This window comes from Mytilus edulis, chromosome 13 (genome assembly GCF_963676685.1).
Source record: "Mytilus edulis chromosome 13, xbMytEdul2.2, whole genome shotgun sequence".
Taxonomy (NCBI): Eukaryota; Metazoa; Mollusca; class Bivalvia; order Mytilida; family Mytilidae; genus Mytilus; species Mytilus edulis.
This window is the reverse complement of record NC_092356.1, coordinates 65,590,323-65,606,088: the sequence shown is the minus strand read 5'-3', so window position 1 is coordinate 65,606,088 and position 15,766 is coordinate 65,590,323. Positions and strand designations below refer to the sequence as shown.

The following is a 15,766-nucleotide window of genomic DNA, read 5'->3' as shown; positions in this document are numbered from 1 at the left end:
AATTTGCATATCTTATGTATAATATAAAGTTACAGTATATAGATTTAAGGAAAAAGTACATTTGTACTTTCACTTTCAAAACTCATTGAAAAAAAACCATCTATCAAACAATTGAAGTACAAGGAGCTCTGTAAAATACATAAAATATTGCAATACTGACAATAATGCTGTCAAATATAAGAATATATCTTTTCTAGTATCCCTTTACCTTCAATATTAATATATTTTTTTTGTAATAATAATCCTATTTTAAATTCTGACCTAAAAACATTATATATGTTGATATTTTGTGTTCTATATTCTGACAAATAATGTATTTTGTGAATAGTAAATACAATAACTGTAAGTAGAAAGTTTATTTCATAATAATGTTCATCATTAATTTTATATCCCCAGATTAAATTTTTTTCAGTGAGAATGTGTCTACCAATCTTAACTAATTCAAGTATCTTATATATTTCTCCCCAAAACTCATCTAAAAAGTGGCATGTTACAAAAAAATGTTTATAGTCTTCTGTAACGTTACAAAAATTACAAGTAGAGTTATGGCTTATTTTCCATTGTTTTAATAAGACTTTGTTTGGAAGAATAAAGTGTAATAATTTCCATCTGCACATTTTCAGTTTATTATCTTTTAAGTAATTGTGAATAAATTTTTGCACATATTGAGCTTCAGTTTGTATGTTTTCACATTTCAAAATTCTATTCCACTTATGATATCCTATTGGAACTTCTTTATCATATTCTATTAAAATTGAATAAATTTTCTTTGAATCTAATTTTTCTAGTTTATGTTGGCAATTATTTTTTTCACTTATATATAGTGAGTTATTTATTAAAACACTAGTTTTTATTGAACATTCTTCATTTAATATTTTTAACCATTCTTTTGGAATTGCTTTTCTCAATCTTGAGAATTCAGCTATCCAGTTTGATTTATTTTTTAACTTTAAACTTATAATTTTTTCTGAAAAAACTCCATTTTCATCAATGATATCATTTATATGAATGATATTACTGTCTATCCAATTTTGAAAAAGGAGTGTTTTCTTTTGAAATTTAATTAATTGATTTCCCCAAATAACTTCTTGACGGATAAGTCTGTAATTATTTGGATTTTTAGTTTTATTATTTTTATTTTTTAACCATACTTTAATCATATCAAGATAAAATTCTGGTAGCTCTTTAGTACCCGGTATAGAATATATATTATTAGTATTCATCCTTAAGATAAGAAGATTGCTACCAAATTTATTAAGATAAAACTTTGGTATAACCAATTAAGAAATTTATCAGCAGTTAATCTTTTTATCCAACCTATTTTTATAGATTCTATGTATTTATCTATATTTACCATTTTTAATCCACCAGCTAGTTGGTTATAGCTTAATACGGTGCGTTTAACTTTTTCTGTCTTATTGTTCCATAAAAATTCATATATGATTTTTTTAAATTTGTCTAAGTATTCTTTGCTTAAGGTTGACACTGTAGCCAAATAAGTGATTATAGGAATAATTAAAGATTTAATAACTGTTATTCTTCCTATCATGGTTAAGTTTCTTTTTTTCCAGTTTGATATAATTTTTACAGTCTTTTCTAGCTGTTTATCAAAATTTAGTTTTTGACACTCTTTTTTATTATGCCCAAAATATATCCCGAGACTCTTAATTGGTTTTTCTGTGAAGTTAATATTTTCATATTTTTCTTTACAATGTTTTTGCTTCCCTAGCCAAATACCCTCTGTTTTAGATCTGTTAAGTTTTAATCCTGAAAGTGATCCAAATTTTTCAATCATGTTAAGAGCTTTTGAAATATCTTGTTTTGATTTGAGAAAAAGAGTAGTGTCATCTGCTAATTGACTTATTTTTAAAGTGTGTGTTTTTCCATCTATCTTGATTTCAAATCCTTTTAGGTTATGGTCTTGCCTAATTTTACAAGCAAGAATCTCAACATCAATAACAAAAATTATCGCACTGCAAGGGCAGCCTTGACGTATACCACGATATATACTCATGGGTTTAGAGATCCACCCATTGTTTAAAACTGAACTTTTTATGTCAGTGTATAAAAGTTTTGTCATTGTCAATTTCTAGATGTAAGTCAAGATATGAAGCCGACTTAACTGTATCTGTAGTATCATTTATCTCCAATTCGATGGGATAGATGCGTTCCACATAGTCACCAAATTTTGAATTGTTTAGTGACAGAATGTCATCTATATAGCGGAAAGTAGAGTTAAAGGATATTGCTAACTTCTTATCTTTCTTCCTAAGAAGTTCCTGCATGAAGTTAGCCTCATAATAATAAAGAAACAAGTCGACAAGTAGAGGGGCACAGTTTGTTCCCATTGGGATGCCGACAGTCTGTTGAAAAACACGTCCTCCGAACGTTACAAATATGTTGTCAATCAAGAAATCAAGCATCTTGATAATATCGGTTTCAGAGAATTTTTTGTTTGAATCAGAGTGATTCTTTACAAAGTATGAGTTATCCCTCCCTTAGACAAGATACTTGTATCTACGTTGGCCATTCTTTTTCATGAAGCAAAGTAATACCAACTCTTTCAATTTGTCTTTTAGTTTGGAATGTGGAATACTTGTGTAAAGAGTAGAAAAGTCAAATGTTTTAATACTGTTACAAGATGAAAGTGAGTTAGATTGTATGTACTCTAAAAGAGGGACGAAAGATACCAAAGGGACAGTCAAACTCATAAATCTAAAACAAACTGACAACTCTAAATGATCTTTGGAATTTTTAAGTATCCACATCTGATTCACGCCACCTCTAGAATAGGCAGTTTCACAATAACTTTGAAGCCCGTCTTTGATTGCTGATAAAATAGATGTTAATAATTTAGAAAGAGGTTTCGTGGAGCACTTGGAACACCCAGCAATATACCGTTGTTTGCAGGGACACTTATGTAGTTTAGGTATCCAATACAGTGATGGAAGATCCAGTTCTTCATCTTTGTTTGATATACCAAAGGAACAAATAACAGACCTATGATTATCCAGGATTTCCTCTTTGGTAAGTGTCGTGAGGGTATATGTTGAGTTTCCAAGTGAATTGTCTATACCTAATTCGTTTATCAAGCAATTAATGTAGTGACTTTTACAGACAAAAACGATGTTATTTGGGGCTTTGTCTGCGGGGACAACAACATATTTATCATGGAGGTCGGATAAGTGTTTAGCAACATTTGGGTCTTTAAAGATTGACGTAGCATGGGCATTGATGGACCCATTCAGTTTCTTAATTCTGATTTGTATTAACGACCTCACTGCCTTAATCCATTCGGGTAGAGTGTCTACGTCTTCCTTTTCACGCTTAGCCCATTGTCTGGCATAATCCTCGACTGAATCCATCAAAATTTTAAAGTTGTATTTCCAATTGATGGATTTAGGCTCACGATATTTCGGACCTTTCGATAACACATTTCGTAAAGAAGTGATATACCTTTTTAAAAAGGGTTGTTACTAAAAATAGAATTTCTATCAAAATAAACTTGCTATGTTTGATAACATAGGCCTTTGATATACATTAAATGAATATCTTGTAAGCATTCTAGTATGGTTTTAGCAATAATATGAACCAATATGGTACTAATGATTATTCTATTGTTGATTTCCTTTGAAGGACATGTCACAAAAAGGTCAAATTTTAAATTTTACACATTTTGCAAAATTTCAGGATTTCAAAGTCTTCACTGGAAAATCGAAGATATCTGTTTCTTTTATTTTTGGTCATTTAACTTCTGTTATAGCTTTATTTACAAAATTTTAGTTTGATTTCAAAACATGTCTTGAATATTACATTGTAATGCAGTCGTAAACAAACACGAAATCATTCGATCTACAGGGAACTACATTTGTAAAAATATCAGTCTTATGATATATGAGAAATATTTTGGGGTATACCTTAATTAAGGAGAGGATACCAGGAGGAAATTAAAAACAATGTACAAAGAAAAGACAAGACATCAATATAAGTTCTCAAAAAATTTTCTTCTCAATTTAACTATAACCATCAAATTCCCTAAACCTATACAATGAGACACTTTGATTTAGAAAAAGAAAGGAAAAACAATATTAAACCTGAGAATTCTGACATTTGAAGGGTCGATTTACAGTTATGGTATCTTTTTGAAGAGATTGTAGCCGTGAAATACCCTATCGTTTAAAAAACATTCGAACATCAATAAATCTTAACAATTAAATTACAACAACGACTAACGATTTACTAAACCAAACATGTAAAGTATTGAACTAAAACATTTGTATAATATAGTATTTATTGCGACAAACACATCTATACTTACAATTAAAACTGTCCGAAAAGTTGCTGCTACAAACTAAGCAATTGCTATCAATTTCCTACACTTACGCAATATATACTTTAAATATTTTTGCATTACGTAATACTTGCACAGATTTATTTGAGCACGAGGAAAAATAATAAATCAATAGAAATATGTAAGCAGCATATGCACCACCCTAGAAAATTACATGTATGTATAAAATTACTTGCAGTTAAAAATAAATAAAACAAGTTAACATGTTAAGTTACATTGATTGTATAATTAGTCAGTTAAAATTGTATTCGTGATTGTATTGTGTATTGAAAGAAAAAAATGTCAAACAAATTTGACTAAACATTTAGAATGCACATCGCAACGTGCAACTTATCAACCGGTAAAATTATGCAGTTAAAAAAGAAAATTTAGCATATTATGACATACAGTATAGCGCCCCTGATGACTTTTATGTAGACGAAACGCGCATTTGGCGTACATGTACCAAGTTATAAGTATAATATCTTTATAATTTCTTCATTAACATGCAAACAGTTACTTAAATTCAAAGTAAAATGCACAACTTTTACTAACTTCTTTTAAATATACCAATATTTTGCTGTTCAAATGTACCTGTAGAAAACGTATTTCACTTAAATTTTACGGTAATATTGTACTAAAAGCGAGGGAATCACTATGTGAACCGTTAAAACTCGTCAAACCTTAATTGAGCGTTCCTGATGAAGGTGAATCCAGAAAAGCGCTAAAAACGTGTTGATTTCAATTTTTTTTTTTGACATATAGCTCTTCAACGATTTTCGGTACTTATCTATCTTCGGATTTCAAATGTTTGGCTTTGAGCGTTCCTGATGAAGGTGAATCCAGAAAAGCGCTTCGAACGCAAGAAATTATCAAATGTGTTGTTTTCAATTTCTTAAAATGAAAGTTGATATCTTATAGTTGGTTTCTGTGTGTTGCATTGTCGTTTTGGTGTTCTGTCGGACTTCATTGAAAGACTAGGAGGGTCTGATCCTTATTTAAGCGGTCTCATGTAGGTTTTCACTATATATTTTGAATATCCAATTGGCACTTTGGGCCCTACGTAAACATAGAAGACAGGAAGTGTATCCGAATTCTTTTTAGTTACGTTTGTATCTATATAATAACTAACTATCTACTTAATATTAAACAGATTGAAAAATCTGGGGCTTTCACAATGTCCCTGTGCTCTTTGTCCTGCAATTTTGACATTTTCTAGCTGAAAAGTGACATTCTAAGCCCTCCATAGATATCGAAGATGACATTATTCTGAGAAATCCTTTTGATACAATCTTTATATCTACAGAGTTTATGAATTCGTCGAATTTTATGGACATTGAAAGAACAGGGGCTCTCATCGTCACTTAAGCGGTCTCAGGTAGGTTTTCGCTATTATATATTTTTTGGGGGGCTTTCCATATATATTTCTATTTATAATTCAAAATGTTTCTAGAGTGATCTTTTTTATTTTTGTTTTCAAACATAATAGATATGAAAAAACAGTTTTGATATCGGTTTATTGATAAAAATCTATATAACATAGAGACAAATATGCAACTGACATAAGCATAGATAAAGGTTTATATTCGAGGACAACGAGAGTTAAATACAACTTGATGCTAGCAGCCGGTTGGATATTGAATATCGAATAACGAACCGACTGCTAACTTCACACCCATCCACAAAACTGCTATAATTTTCGTCTATGTACATAATTACTGCTTACCTACTAATAAAGCAACCATTTAACTTCAAGGGGGAGGGTTATGTTTTTTTGTCGTATTCATAAAAATGATTTCGACGCTATCAATCAAAAGTGATATTGCAACATTTTGAGCACTATTTGGAGTCAGAATATTTGTTTTAGACATTTGCTTGACGAGAAGTATTTGTTCTAATCAAATTGGGCATCAGCATAATTTTTTAGACATAACTAATCCCAATCTTCTTTGAATATAATGGTCGTTCCCTAAATCAACAGGTCCGCGGTCTTCAACAAATGTATTATGCTCATCAGCTTCGTTGTTTTATTTGCCCTTTTTAACTTTTTTTATTATTAAGATTGTCACTGAGGAGTCTTTATTTGTACACAAATAAGACTTATAAGATTAAGATTTATTAAATGTCTATTTATGGTTTTTTCCCGTTTGTTTCTCATAAGAAAAAAGGGCCGGGTTAACACAATTAAACCTTTAAAACTCACTATTAAACATATACCAAAAAACACCATGGAATAAACAAAAGACAACAACATAAAATATTATATAGACCATAAAAAGCTGGACAACAAGAACCACATCACAGACTGGGGAAGCTCAGGAGCACCAGTAGCACACGTTATGAACGCTGCATCATTTTTTTTTTTATACATTTTACGTTTTGTATGTTGGTGACTGTTTGTACATTTCCTTGTGTTGGATTGCTGTTTTATCGAAGTATACGTCTCTTTGGTAATCATACCACATCTTTTTTTATATCATATCTCATTGTATTCCGAAATACGAGAATTTATTTGAATAAATTATACCAGTGGCAATATTTTCTTTTTAATGCTACATAACTAATTTTCGTTTATATATCACGTCCTACTTGTCCCCGAATGTATCTACCGAAATAGATCTACCACCAAGTGTGTACTTAAATTAGTAACATATAAGGGTTCTTCATAAGGCAGGATATGTTAGTTCTTCGGGAGCACCTGAGATCACTTCTGGTTTTTGGTGAGGTTCGTGTTGTACAGTCTTCATACTTTTATTTTGTGGTTTGTGTAGTGTTTCTCTTTCTTTTTTTATATTTTGCATGGCATTGTTGAAGGCCGTACGGTGACCTATAGTTGTTAATTTCTGTGTTATTGGTCTCTTTTGGAGAGTTTTCTCATTGGCAATTATACCACATCTTCTTTTTTATTATGTCAGTTTATTTTCAAAATATGCATTTGAATATCCCTTTAATATATTTTCGCCTCTCTTTTACAATTGGATAACTTTTTGCCATTAGTAGCATTGATGTTTATAATTTAATAAACACCTATGTTGTGTTATCATCTTTAATATCAAATAAAAATCATATTGTTTTTAAAATAACTAACGTCGTTCGTTCCTCAACTTTCCGAAACTTTTCAAGCATGTCAGCATTTCTGAAAAAGAAAATTTTAAATTAGAGGTAGAAGTTATTCAAACTCTCTGTTTTCCCTCTCTCTAAACAAAATCATCTCAGATATGATACAATAGGAATAGGTATTACTATATGTATTTATATATGCATTGTTCGGAGACTTTCTGTGGTATCATTTGTCAGGACTTGTTCAACAATGTTTTTAAATTATAAATCAGGTGTATAAATAGATACTCCATATTTACATGTATGTAAAGTGTACATTCTTCCAAAGTTTGGTGACTTGATACATTGTGTGCTAACATTCTTTTAAAGTCGCGTGGAAGGGGTTCTTTTTTTATGAATTTCGTGAGTTACACAAATTTCCTCCTTTGCAGATCTTTTTTTATTATGATAATTATATATGATAAAAGGAGATAATGGATACATATAACTGAGACAGCTAACAAACGATACAAGTCAATAGGTAAACGGTCTTCCACAATATACAATTGTTTATACAAAATTTCAAATTTTAAGCAAATCCGAATTCAACACAAATTAAAGTATTAGCAGTATGGGAGATTCCTGATACAAAAAGACTTAAATTTTACAACATTGTTTGTGTCATATATCGATAAATTACCTTTTTTGCTCAACTCGCGATCATCATTGGTATCACATAGTCCAACAATCTCCCTCGCCTTCTCTATTGGTGTCTTTCCGTCTTTCGGTTTTGTATATTGAGCCAATTCTGAAGCTGATAAAAGGCCATTCCTATTATCATCAGCTAACCTATACAAAAAGTTGAGTGTATTTTCATGACTTCTTCTCATGCGGAGCTGTATAAATAATACAAATACAAATGTGATCATTTTTAATTATATGAAAAACACATAAAATAATAAGAATAAAAAGCAAACATTAATTTTGAAAACATAAGTGTCGATTTATTCTGGAAAAATTAGGTCAAAATTTATTTCTGATGGTGCTAATATTTTAAATTGACGTTGGCAGATTTGGGCAGATGAAAAGACAATTTCTTATGTAAACCTATTTGCAACCAAAGATAGTCAAATCCCAAGAAACACAATTTGTAGGTTCGTACTTGAAACTCAGGAGGAATATTTAATTCTGATATAAATTTTCCTTCGTCTCTAATATCAAACTAAAATCTACAACCCTCATTCTATCAAATTGTCTTCATTGTTGTAGTAACGATCTGTCGTGTAGCCTCGATTCCATAGCTAATCACAAAACCAGCAGAAAAGCCATTAGAGTTCTAGAAAACTACATTCTATTAGGACTCATTGTCTTTAAACTGCTGGTTTAACAGTTCTCGAGAAATATATTTTTCAGAATAACACTCCATAACAAAATGGCGCCCGAAGTAATCAATTATATCTACACCCGTTTCAACAGTTCCTAGAAGACCACTCGTGTTTAAGCTCGCACAAATGCTCATCGCAGGAGACCTTTTTTTATAATTTGTGAATCATTCCTGCATTTGCATTTCATTAATATTTTGTTTAATCGACAACGCTTAATTATATTATGTTCGTTTGAACTTATCAAAGAAAATAACGTTTCAATATAACAAACATGTTAAGAAGACAACATTACAATGAAAACTGCAAATAATGAAATATAATGTATTTAACTTAATAAATGAACTAAGTATCCATTGAGTAGATAATAACAAACAAAAACTACTACAAATTTTATTTCATTGACAATGTATATTTTTACGACCTTTCAAATTGATAAAAAGGAAGACAAATCTGCTCTGGCTTACAAAACGCGCACAGAACTACTTAATTTATTTATCAATTCAGCAAATAAAACATATTTTCTACTATACTTCACCATTCCATAAATCAAGAAATCAGATAAATCTAAAAAGATAAACTACAACAAAATCTGTTGAAGGTGCGTTTTGTGGTTATAGATCTGTTAGTTTTCGTTATAGTACAGATCGATTGCTTGGGTTTTTTTTTGTGTGTAACTAAACGATCCTTATTTTGAGTGTATAATTATTTCCGTATCTGATATTTTTTGGCAAAATCAATTTACTGATTGTTCGATTGTTTATGTTGTTGTGTCACATTGAAATCTGTTAGTGGTCAATATATGACTGATCTGTCGTGTGTTATATATGCTACTTACCGATCTTTTATTTGACGATATGTTACCCAAAATATCGTCCAGTAGGCAGTGTCCCACTATCACAAGTGTCGCAAAAACTAAAAGTGTTTTCATTTTCTGGAAATACAAGGTGGAAGAATATAGATAATAAGTTATGTTAAGTGTTCATAAGATACAAATGATATCATCTTTGTTAAATTCAGTCGAAGGGTATCAAAGGGAACAGCAGTGTCATTAATCAAAAAAAGTCCAAGAACGCCTTTTCGAAAAAACAAAAATACAATAGAAAACATACAAACAACAGTAACAAAACACAGCATAAATAAATAAAGACTGACCAGTTGCTCCATATGGGTGAGCAGATCCTGCTCCACATGTGGCAACTGTCGTGTTTCTCGTGCGATAACAAACAAGGTAATAAAATGTCGATTTCACAAAACAATTTTTCTTTTAAGATTGTCGTCAACAGTTTATGAAGACCAGTTCGATATCATTGGACTGTGTAAAATTGTTAAAATGTGTTATAAAAAAAATATTATTTCGACTCTTTCATATTCAAATATTAGTTGGTTCAAACAGATGTTTGAATTATTCATTGTGAGTTTGATATTTTTTAGAAGTGAAACTTGGTCCAACATGTTTCTTTTTGAACAACAATATAAACTTATGACTTTGGAAAGTTTGAGCGCGCGCTTTTTTTTTGACAGAAAATTAATTCATTTTATCAAATCAACTGTTATCAAAAGTCTATAAAAAAATCAATCAGGAAAATAGACAATATCATGATCACATGATACAAATGTAACGTAAAAAAATAGGAACTTATCATTTTAAGCTTTTTTTATTTTTTAAACTAAATCTGATCTTTAATTCTACTAACTAAATGTTCTTTTTTTGTATAATCATCTTTAATAAAAGCAACAGTAGTATACTGCTGTTCGAAATTCATAAATCGTTTGAGAAAAAAAATATCCGGGTTTTATTGACATTGACAATAAACAGGGAATTAGTTAACCCTCATATGATTCTAATGTTGACTTAAACAGCAAAATGTGTTCTAGTTACCAGCAACGTTGTACGAAGGTACTTGCTGTCAGTTGTAATAAGATAATGACAAAGTGGGGGATAGAGGTGTAGTTATTTACATTCACAAGTCTTTGACCGCTTTTAAAGTAGACATTTTATCAGAATCTGGTTTTAATGAATCAGTGTGGTGTGAAGTTAAATTAGAAGGAACTGATAAACTGTTATTGGGCTGTATTTATAGGAGTCCGTCATCTGTATCGTGTAATAATAAGAAATTGAATGATTTAATATGTCATGCTCGTAACTTAAAGTACAGCCATTATTTAATTATGGGAGACTTTAACTACCCTGAAAACAAGTGGGTTGATAATGAAATATAAAGTGGTATTTACACATATCCTTTTAAATTTTATGAGTGTATGCAAAACAATTTCCTTTTTCAACATATATGTACACCGACACGTTTTCGTACTGCCAATGCCAATTTACTTGACCTGGTTATTACGAATGAAGACAATATGATAGCCAAAGACTCTATACAAATGGATTCGCCAGTTGGAAAGAGTGACCATTGCATGATAACTTTCGATTTTTGTTGCTATTTGAATAATTAGAATACTTCTGGCGATCGTTTTTCATATTTTAGAGGTAACTATGAGCTTTTTAATGAGACTCTACACGACATTGAGTGAGATGTTCTGCTAAATAATAAAAGCATTAATGAAATGTTGAAATGTTTCTCTTCTGTTATGTCCGATAACATTGATAGATTTATTCCGAAGAAAAAAACTGACCGTAAGTTTATAAGCCCACCTTTGTGGATGGATAGAGCTACTAAATCTGCAATTGTCAAGAAACGTAAATCATGGAAAAAATATAAATATTCAAGAAATAATTTGTCATATGTTAAATATGTGAAGGATCGCAATGAATGTACAAATGCTGTTAAAAATGCCAAACATAGTTTTGAACAAAAAGTGGCCTTAGAATCAAAGACTAATGTTAAGTCGTTTTGGTATTATGTTAACAGTAAACTCAAGACTAGATCAGGAATAGGCACGCTTGAGAAACCGGATGGTACTTTAGCATCCAGTACTGCTGACAAAGTTGAGGTTTTAAATCAGTTTTTTACTAGTGTTTTTACTCAAACAGAGGACTTGAAAGATTATGATACTAATTCAGTGTCGAACAATTTTTTAAATGATATTAATATTTGCCAGGAAGATGTGTTAAAGAAACTAATAAATTAAAGACAGATAAATCTGCAGGACCTGATGGTCTTCATCCGAAAGTTTTATACGAAATTAGACATGCAATTTGTTATCTATTGTTTCTAATTTTTAATAAGTCTATCAAAGAGGGTAAAGTTCCAGACGATTGGAAAAATGCCATAGTATCACCGATATTTAAGAAAGAGAAAAAACTGAAACCTGGTAATTATAGACCTGTAAGCTTAACATCAGTGGAATGTAAGATATGTGAATCAAACATTAGAGACAAAATTATGAAGTTTGTTCTCACGAACAATTTTTTTACTAGTAGTCAATATGGCTTCCGTCCAGGTAGATCATGTGTTACTCAACTCCTAGAGGTTCTGGATGAGTGGTCAGAATTAATTGATAGTGGTTTTCCACTGGACTCGGTTTTCCTTGATTTTTCCAAGGCGTTTGATACCGTGCCACATCAGAGTTTATTTTTGAAACTTGAAAAACTTGGAATAAAGGGCTGCATTTTGAATTGGATAAACAGTTTTCTATCTGGGCGTAACCAATGTGTTCGTATAAATAACACAACATCAACATGGTTAGACGTGGTGAGTGGTGTACCTCAGGGAAGTGTTTTAGGACCAGTCCTTTTCTTAACATTTATAAATGATCTTCTTGATGTAGTAGAGGGTATAGTGAAAGTTTGTGCTGATGATTGTAAAGTTTATTTTAAAGTCTCGTCAGATTATGAGCGATGTAAGTTACAGGAAAATTTGGACAGATTATGTGAATGGTCAGATATGTGGAAATTAAAATTTAATGCTGCTAAATGTAAAGTATTGCATATTAATCCTGACAATGACCTGCAATATCGTTATACCATGTTGGATGAATCCGGAAATTTTATTGCATTATCTACAGTGAACGAAGAAAAGGATCTGGGAGTAACTTTCGAGTCTAATTTGAAATTTGAAAAACATATAAGTGATATTTATAACAAAGCGCAGAGAGTATTGTCTCTTATTCATCATTCTTTTGATTACATGGATCAAGATATGTTTCTTACTATTTATAAATCAATAGTGCGTCCACTGCTAGAATATGCGACATGTGTCTGGTCACCGTATCTTAAAAAAGACATCCGCGAACTGGAATCTGTACAAAGAAGGGCCACAAAACTGGTAAAAAATATTTGTCATCTTAATTATGAAGACAGGCTACGTTCATTGGGTTTGCCAACCTTGGAATATCGTAGGGATAGGAATGATATGATACAAGTCTACAAAGCGTTGCATGGTATAGATGACATCGATTGGATGAGCCTATTTACTTTAGCACCATCTAATAGTACTAGAGGTCACTCATTAAAACTTAAAAAAAAACAGTGTAAGATCACACATAGACTAAATACTTTTTCAATTAGAGTAGTGGATCAGTGGAATAACCTGTCAGATTTAACGGTGACGAAAAAGACTCTGAATAATTTTAAGTCTGCATTAAATGGCGAAAATTGGAACCTATATAAATTCATATGTTCGTGTTAATTGTTTCAGCTGCGCACACCTAAATAAGTATTTTTTTATAAGTTTAATATATTATATATAAATATATTATTATGAGATGAGAAATCATATACGACAATCCAAGATGAGTGGTCAGTAGAAGCCTTTGGCTTATGTAACGACCCGAAGATAAAGGTATAAAGGTATAAAGGTATGAAAATAGAAAATAACAACAATCAAAGCTAAAGTGTACATATGATAAAAAAATAAAATATTAAATACCTTGTACAAATTTTGCTCTGTCTGTAGATCTTTGATGTTGGTATATGTCACTTTATCCCTGTTATGAAGATCAGTAGCCACCCCAAGTTTATATACATTGCCCACAGTAGAGGTGGACTGTCATTATATCTAATAATTGCGAAAATTACTTTTAAATGACTTTTTCTGTTAAATGTCATTATTCCAAAATTTGAAAATAAATGTTATAATTCGTCACATTAAACAAAATTTAAAAGTTCATCACAAATTGGAAGCATTTAATTTTCTGATGAGCAATTTTTTTGGGCATTATTGCACTTAAAAAAGGTTGACAATGTTAAGGTATAATGGAAAGGGGGGTCTAAATTTAAATACATACCTATTTTTTAATAATTCGTCGAAATGTAGTATATATCATAATAAAATTGAGAATGGAAATGGGGAATGTGTCAAAGAGACAACAACCCGACCAAATAAAAAACAACAGCAGAGGGTCACCAACAGGTCTTCAATGTAGCGAGAAATTCCCGCACCAGGAGGCGTCCCTCAGCTGGCCCCTAAACAAACATATACTAGTCCAGTGATAATGAACGCCATACTAATTTCCAAATTGTACACAAGAAACTAAAATTAAAATAATACAAGACTAACAAAGGCCAGAGGCTCCTGACTTGGGACAGGCGCAAAAATGAGGCGGGGTTAAACATGTTTGTGAGATCTCAACCCTCCCCCTATACCTTTAACCATTGTAGAAAATGTTTTTTTCAAAATATAGTAAAAAGTATGGGTCACTGGGCTTTTTTTTTTCTTGCTTCGGATTGTGGAAAAATTGTAAGCTTTTGTAAAGATCTTTTTTTTTATAGATAAAAATGAAAACTGCACCAAAGAATGCAAAGATAAAATATGAGAAGATAAGGGGGAAATAATGTCACCGGTGTCGTTTTCAAGCTTCATTACAATATAGGTAAATTCACAACACATTATTTACGAAAACCACTTTATCTGAATTATCTCGCCTTAAATCTGAGTTTTTCTCCCTTCAACCCACCATTTCATCATAAAATGCCCTGTACCAAGTCACCAAGTCAGGAAAATGGCCATTGTTATATTATAGTTCGTTTCTGTGTGTGTTACATTTCAGTGTTGTGTCTCTGTTGTGTCGTAGTTCTCTTATATTTGATACGTTTCCCTCAGTTTTAGTTTGTAGCCTGGATATGTTTTTTTCTATAGATTTATGAATTTTGAACAGCGGTATACTACTATTGCCTTTATTTATATCTGAGTAACCTTCCCTTTTATGGCAAAGTTCAAAAAAATAGTTTTAAAAAAAGTACAGAATAAATGTTAGAAACAAATACTCGACCATTAGTTTTGCTCTCGGCAATATTTGAGAAAATCTACCTTCAGACATATAGAAGACACATGCACAAAGAATGACATACATAGTTAAATTAAAATGAAAATTTAAAAAAACATTCCAACGATAATAAATAATCTGAAAACGGTTATAGATATGAGAGTCTGGATGGTTTTTTTTTTTATTTCTGTATTCTTTAGTTTTTTTGCCCTTTTTATCTATTCTTGAAGCTTTTTATCCATTATTTTCTATTCTTAATAAGTTAGCACGTCATTATTATCTACTCTTTATTTTTTGGCCCAAATTTTCTCCTGCTGTTTACCTCCATCCACCGCCTCCAGTATCAACAATCTCAATTTTGAAGTTTTTTTAAATTTGCAAATAAGTTCAGTGTAGCTTCATCTATCCCGTTTCATTATCCAAGTGACAGTGTCTTTGGAAATGCTGTATAATGTTGAATTGTAAAAAATAAAAGTTCAAATATGCAAATTATTAATATAAAAATTATAATCCTGGAACGTTATGATAATTTGTTACACCCACACCCAACTAAATAGCCGCTGTGATGAAATATGAAATGTCTCAATGTTATCCAGCTTAATCCTGAATATATTTATTGGCTCTTATTCGATCTTTTTTTTTACCCTGTTAGATTAACACCAAAACAATACTGATGATAGAATTATTCAATCTAAGCATATAGATGTGAAAGAAAGCAAAAATTATCAAAGAAATATTAAGTTCATCAAATGACCATTAACAATAGACAATCGCCGAGGTTCGGACTTTAAAATTGATAATTTAACTATCTCGATTGGATAAATCCGATAATCCACTGGTATCAATG

At 31.0% G+C, this 15,766-nt stretch overlaps 1 protein-coding gene across 1 annotated transcript; it reads right to left on the bottom strand.

The window, feature by feature from the left end:
- Positions 1-7,362: 7,362 nt before the first annotated feature.
- On the bottom strand, positions 7,363-13,722 carry LOC139500040 (uncharacterized). Its single transcript, XM_071288748.1, has 4 exons — positions 13,584-13,722; positions 9,590-9,685; positions 8,070-8,265; positions 7,363-7,466 (listed from the first exon to the last, which is right to left on the bottom strand). Exons 2-4 carry the CDS (start codon positions 9,680-9,682, stop codon positions 7,414-7,416), a joined length of 342 nt encoding a protein of 113 aa, XP_071144849.1. The 5' UTR covers positions 9,683-9,685; positions 13,584-13,722; the 3' UTR covers positions 7,363-7,413.
- Between the last annotated feature and the right edge of the window lie 2,044 nt (positions 13,723-15,766).

Bases quoted from the DNA above. Each gene is read 5' to 3' on its own strand.
- LOC139500040 (XM_071288748.1), bottom strand. From the start codon at position 9,682: ATGAAAACACTTTTAGTTTTTGCGACACTTGTGATAGTGGGACACTGC. The intron at 8,266-9,589 runs GTAAGTAGCATA...TTATTTATACAG, and splicing joins TATCGTCAAATAAAAGATCG to CTCCGCATGAGAAGAAGTCA. The intron at 7,467-8,069 runs GTAATTTATCGA...TTTCTTTTTCAG, and splicing joins TCGCGAGTTGAGCAAAAAAG to AAATGCTGACATGCTTGAAA.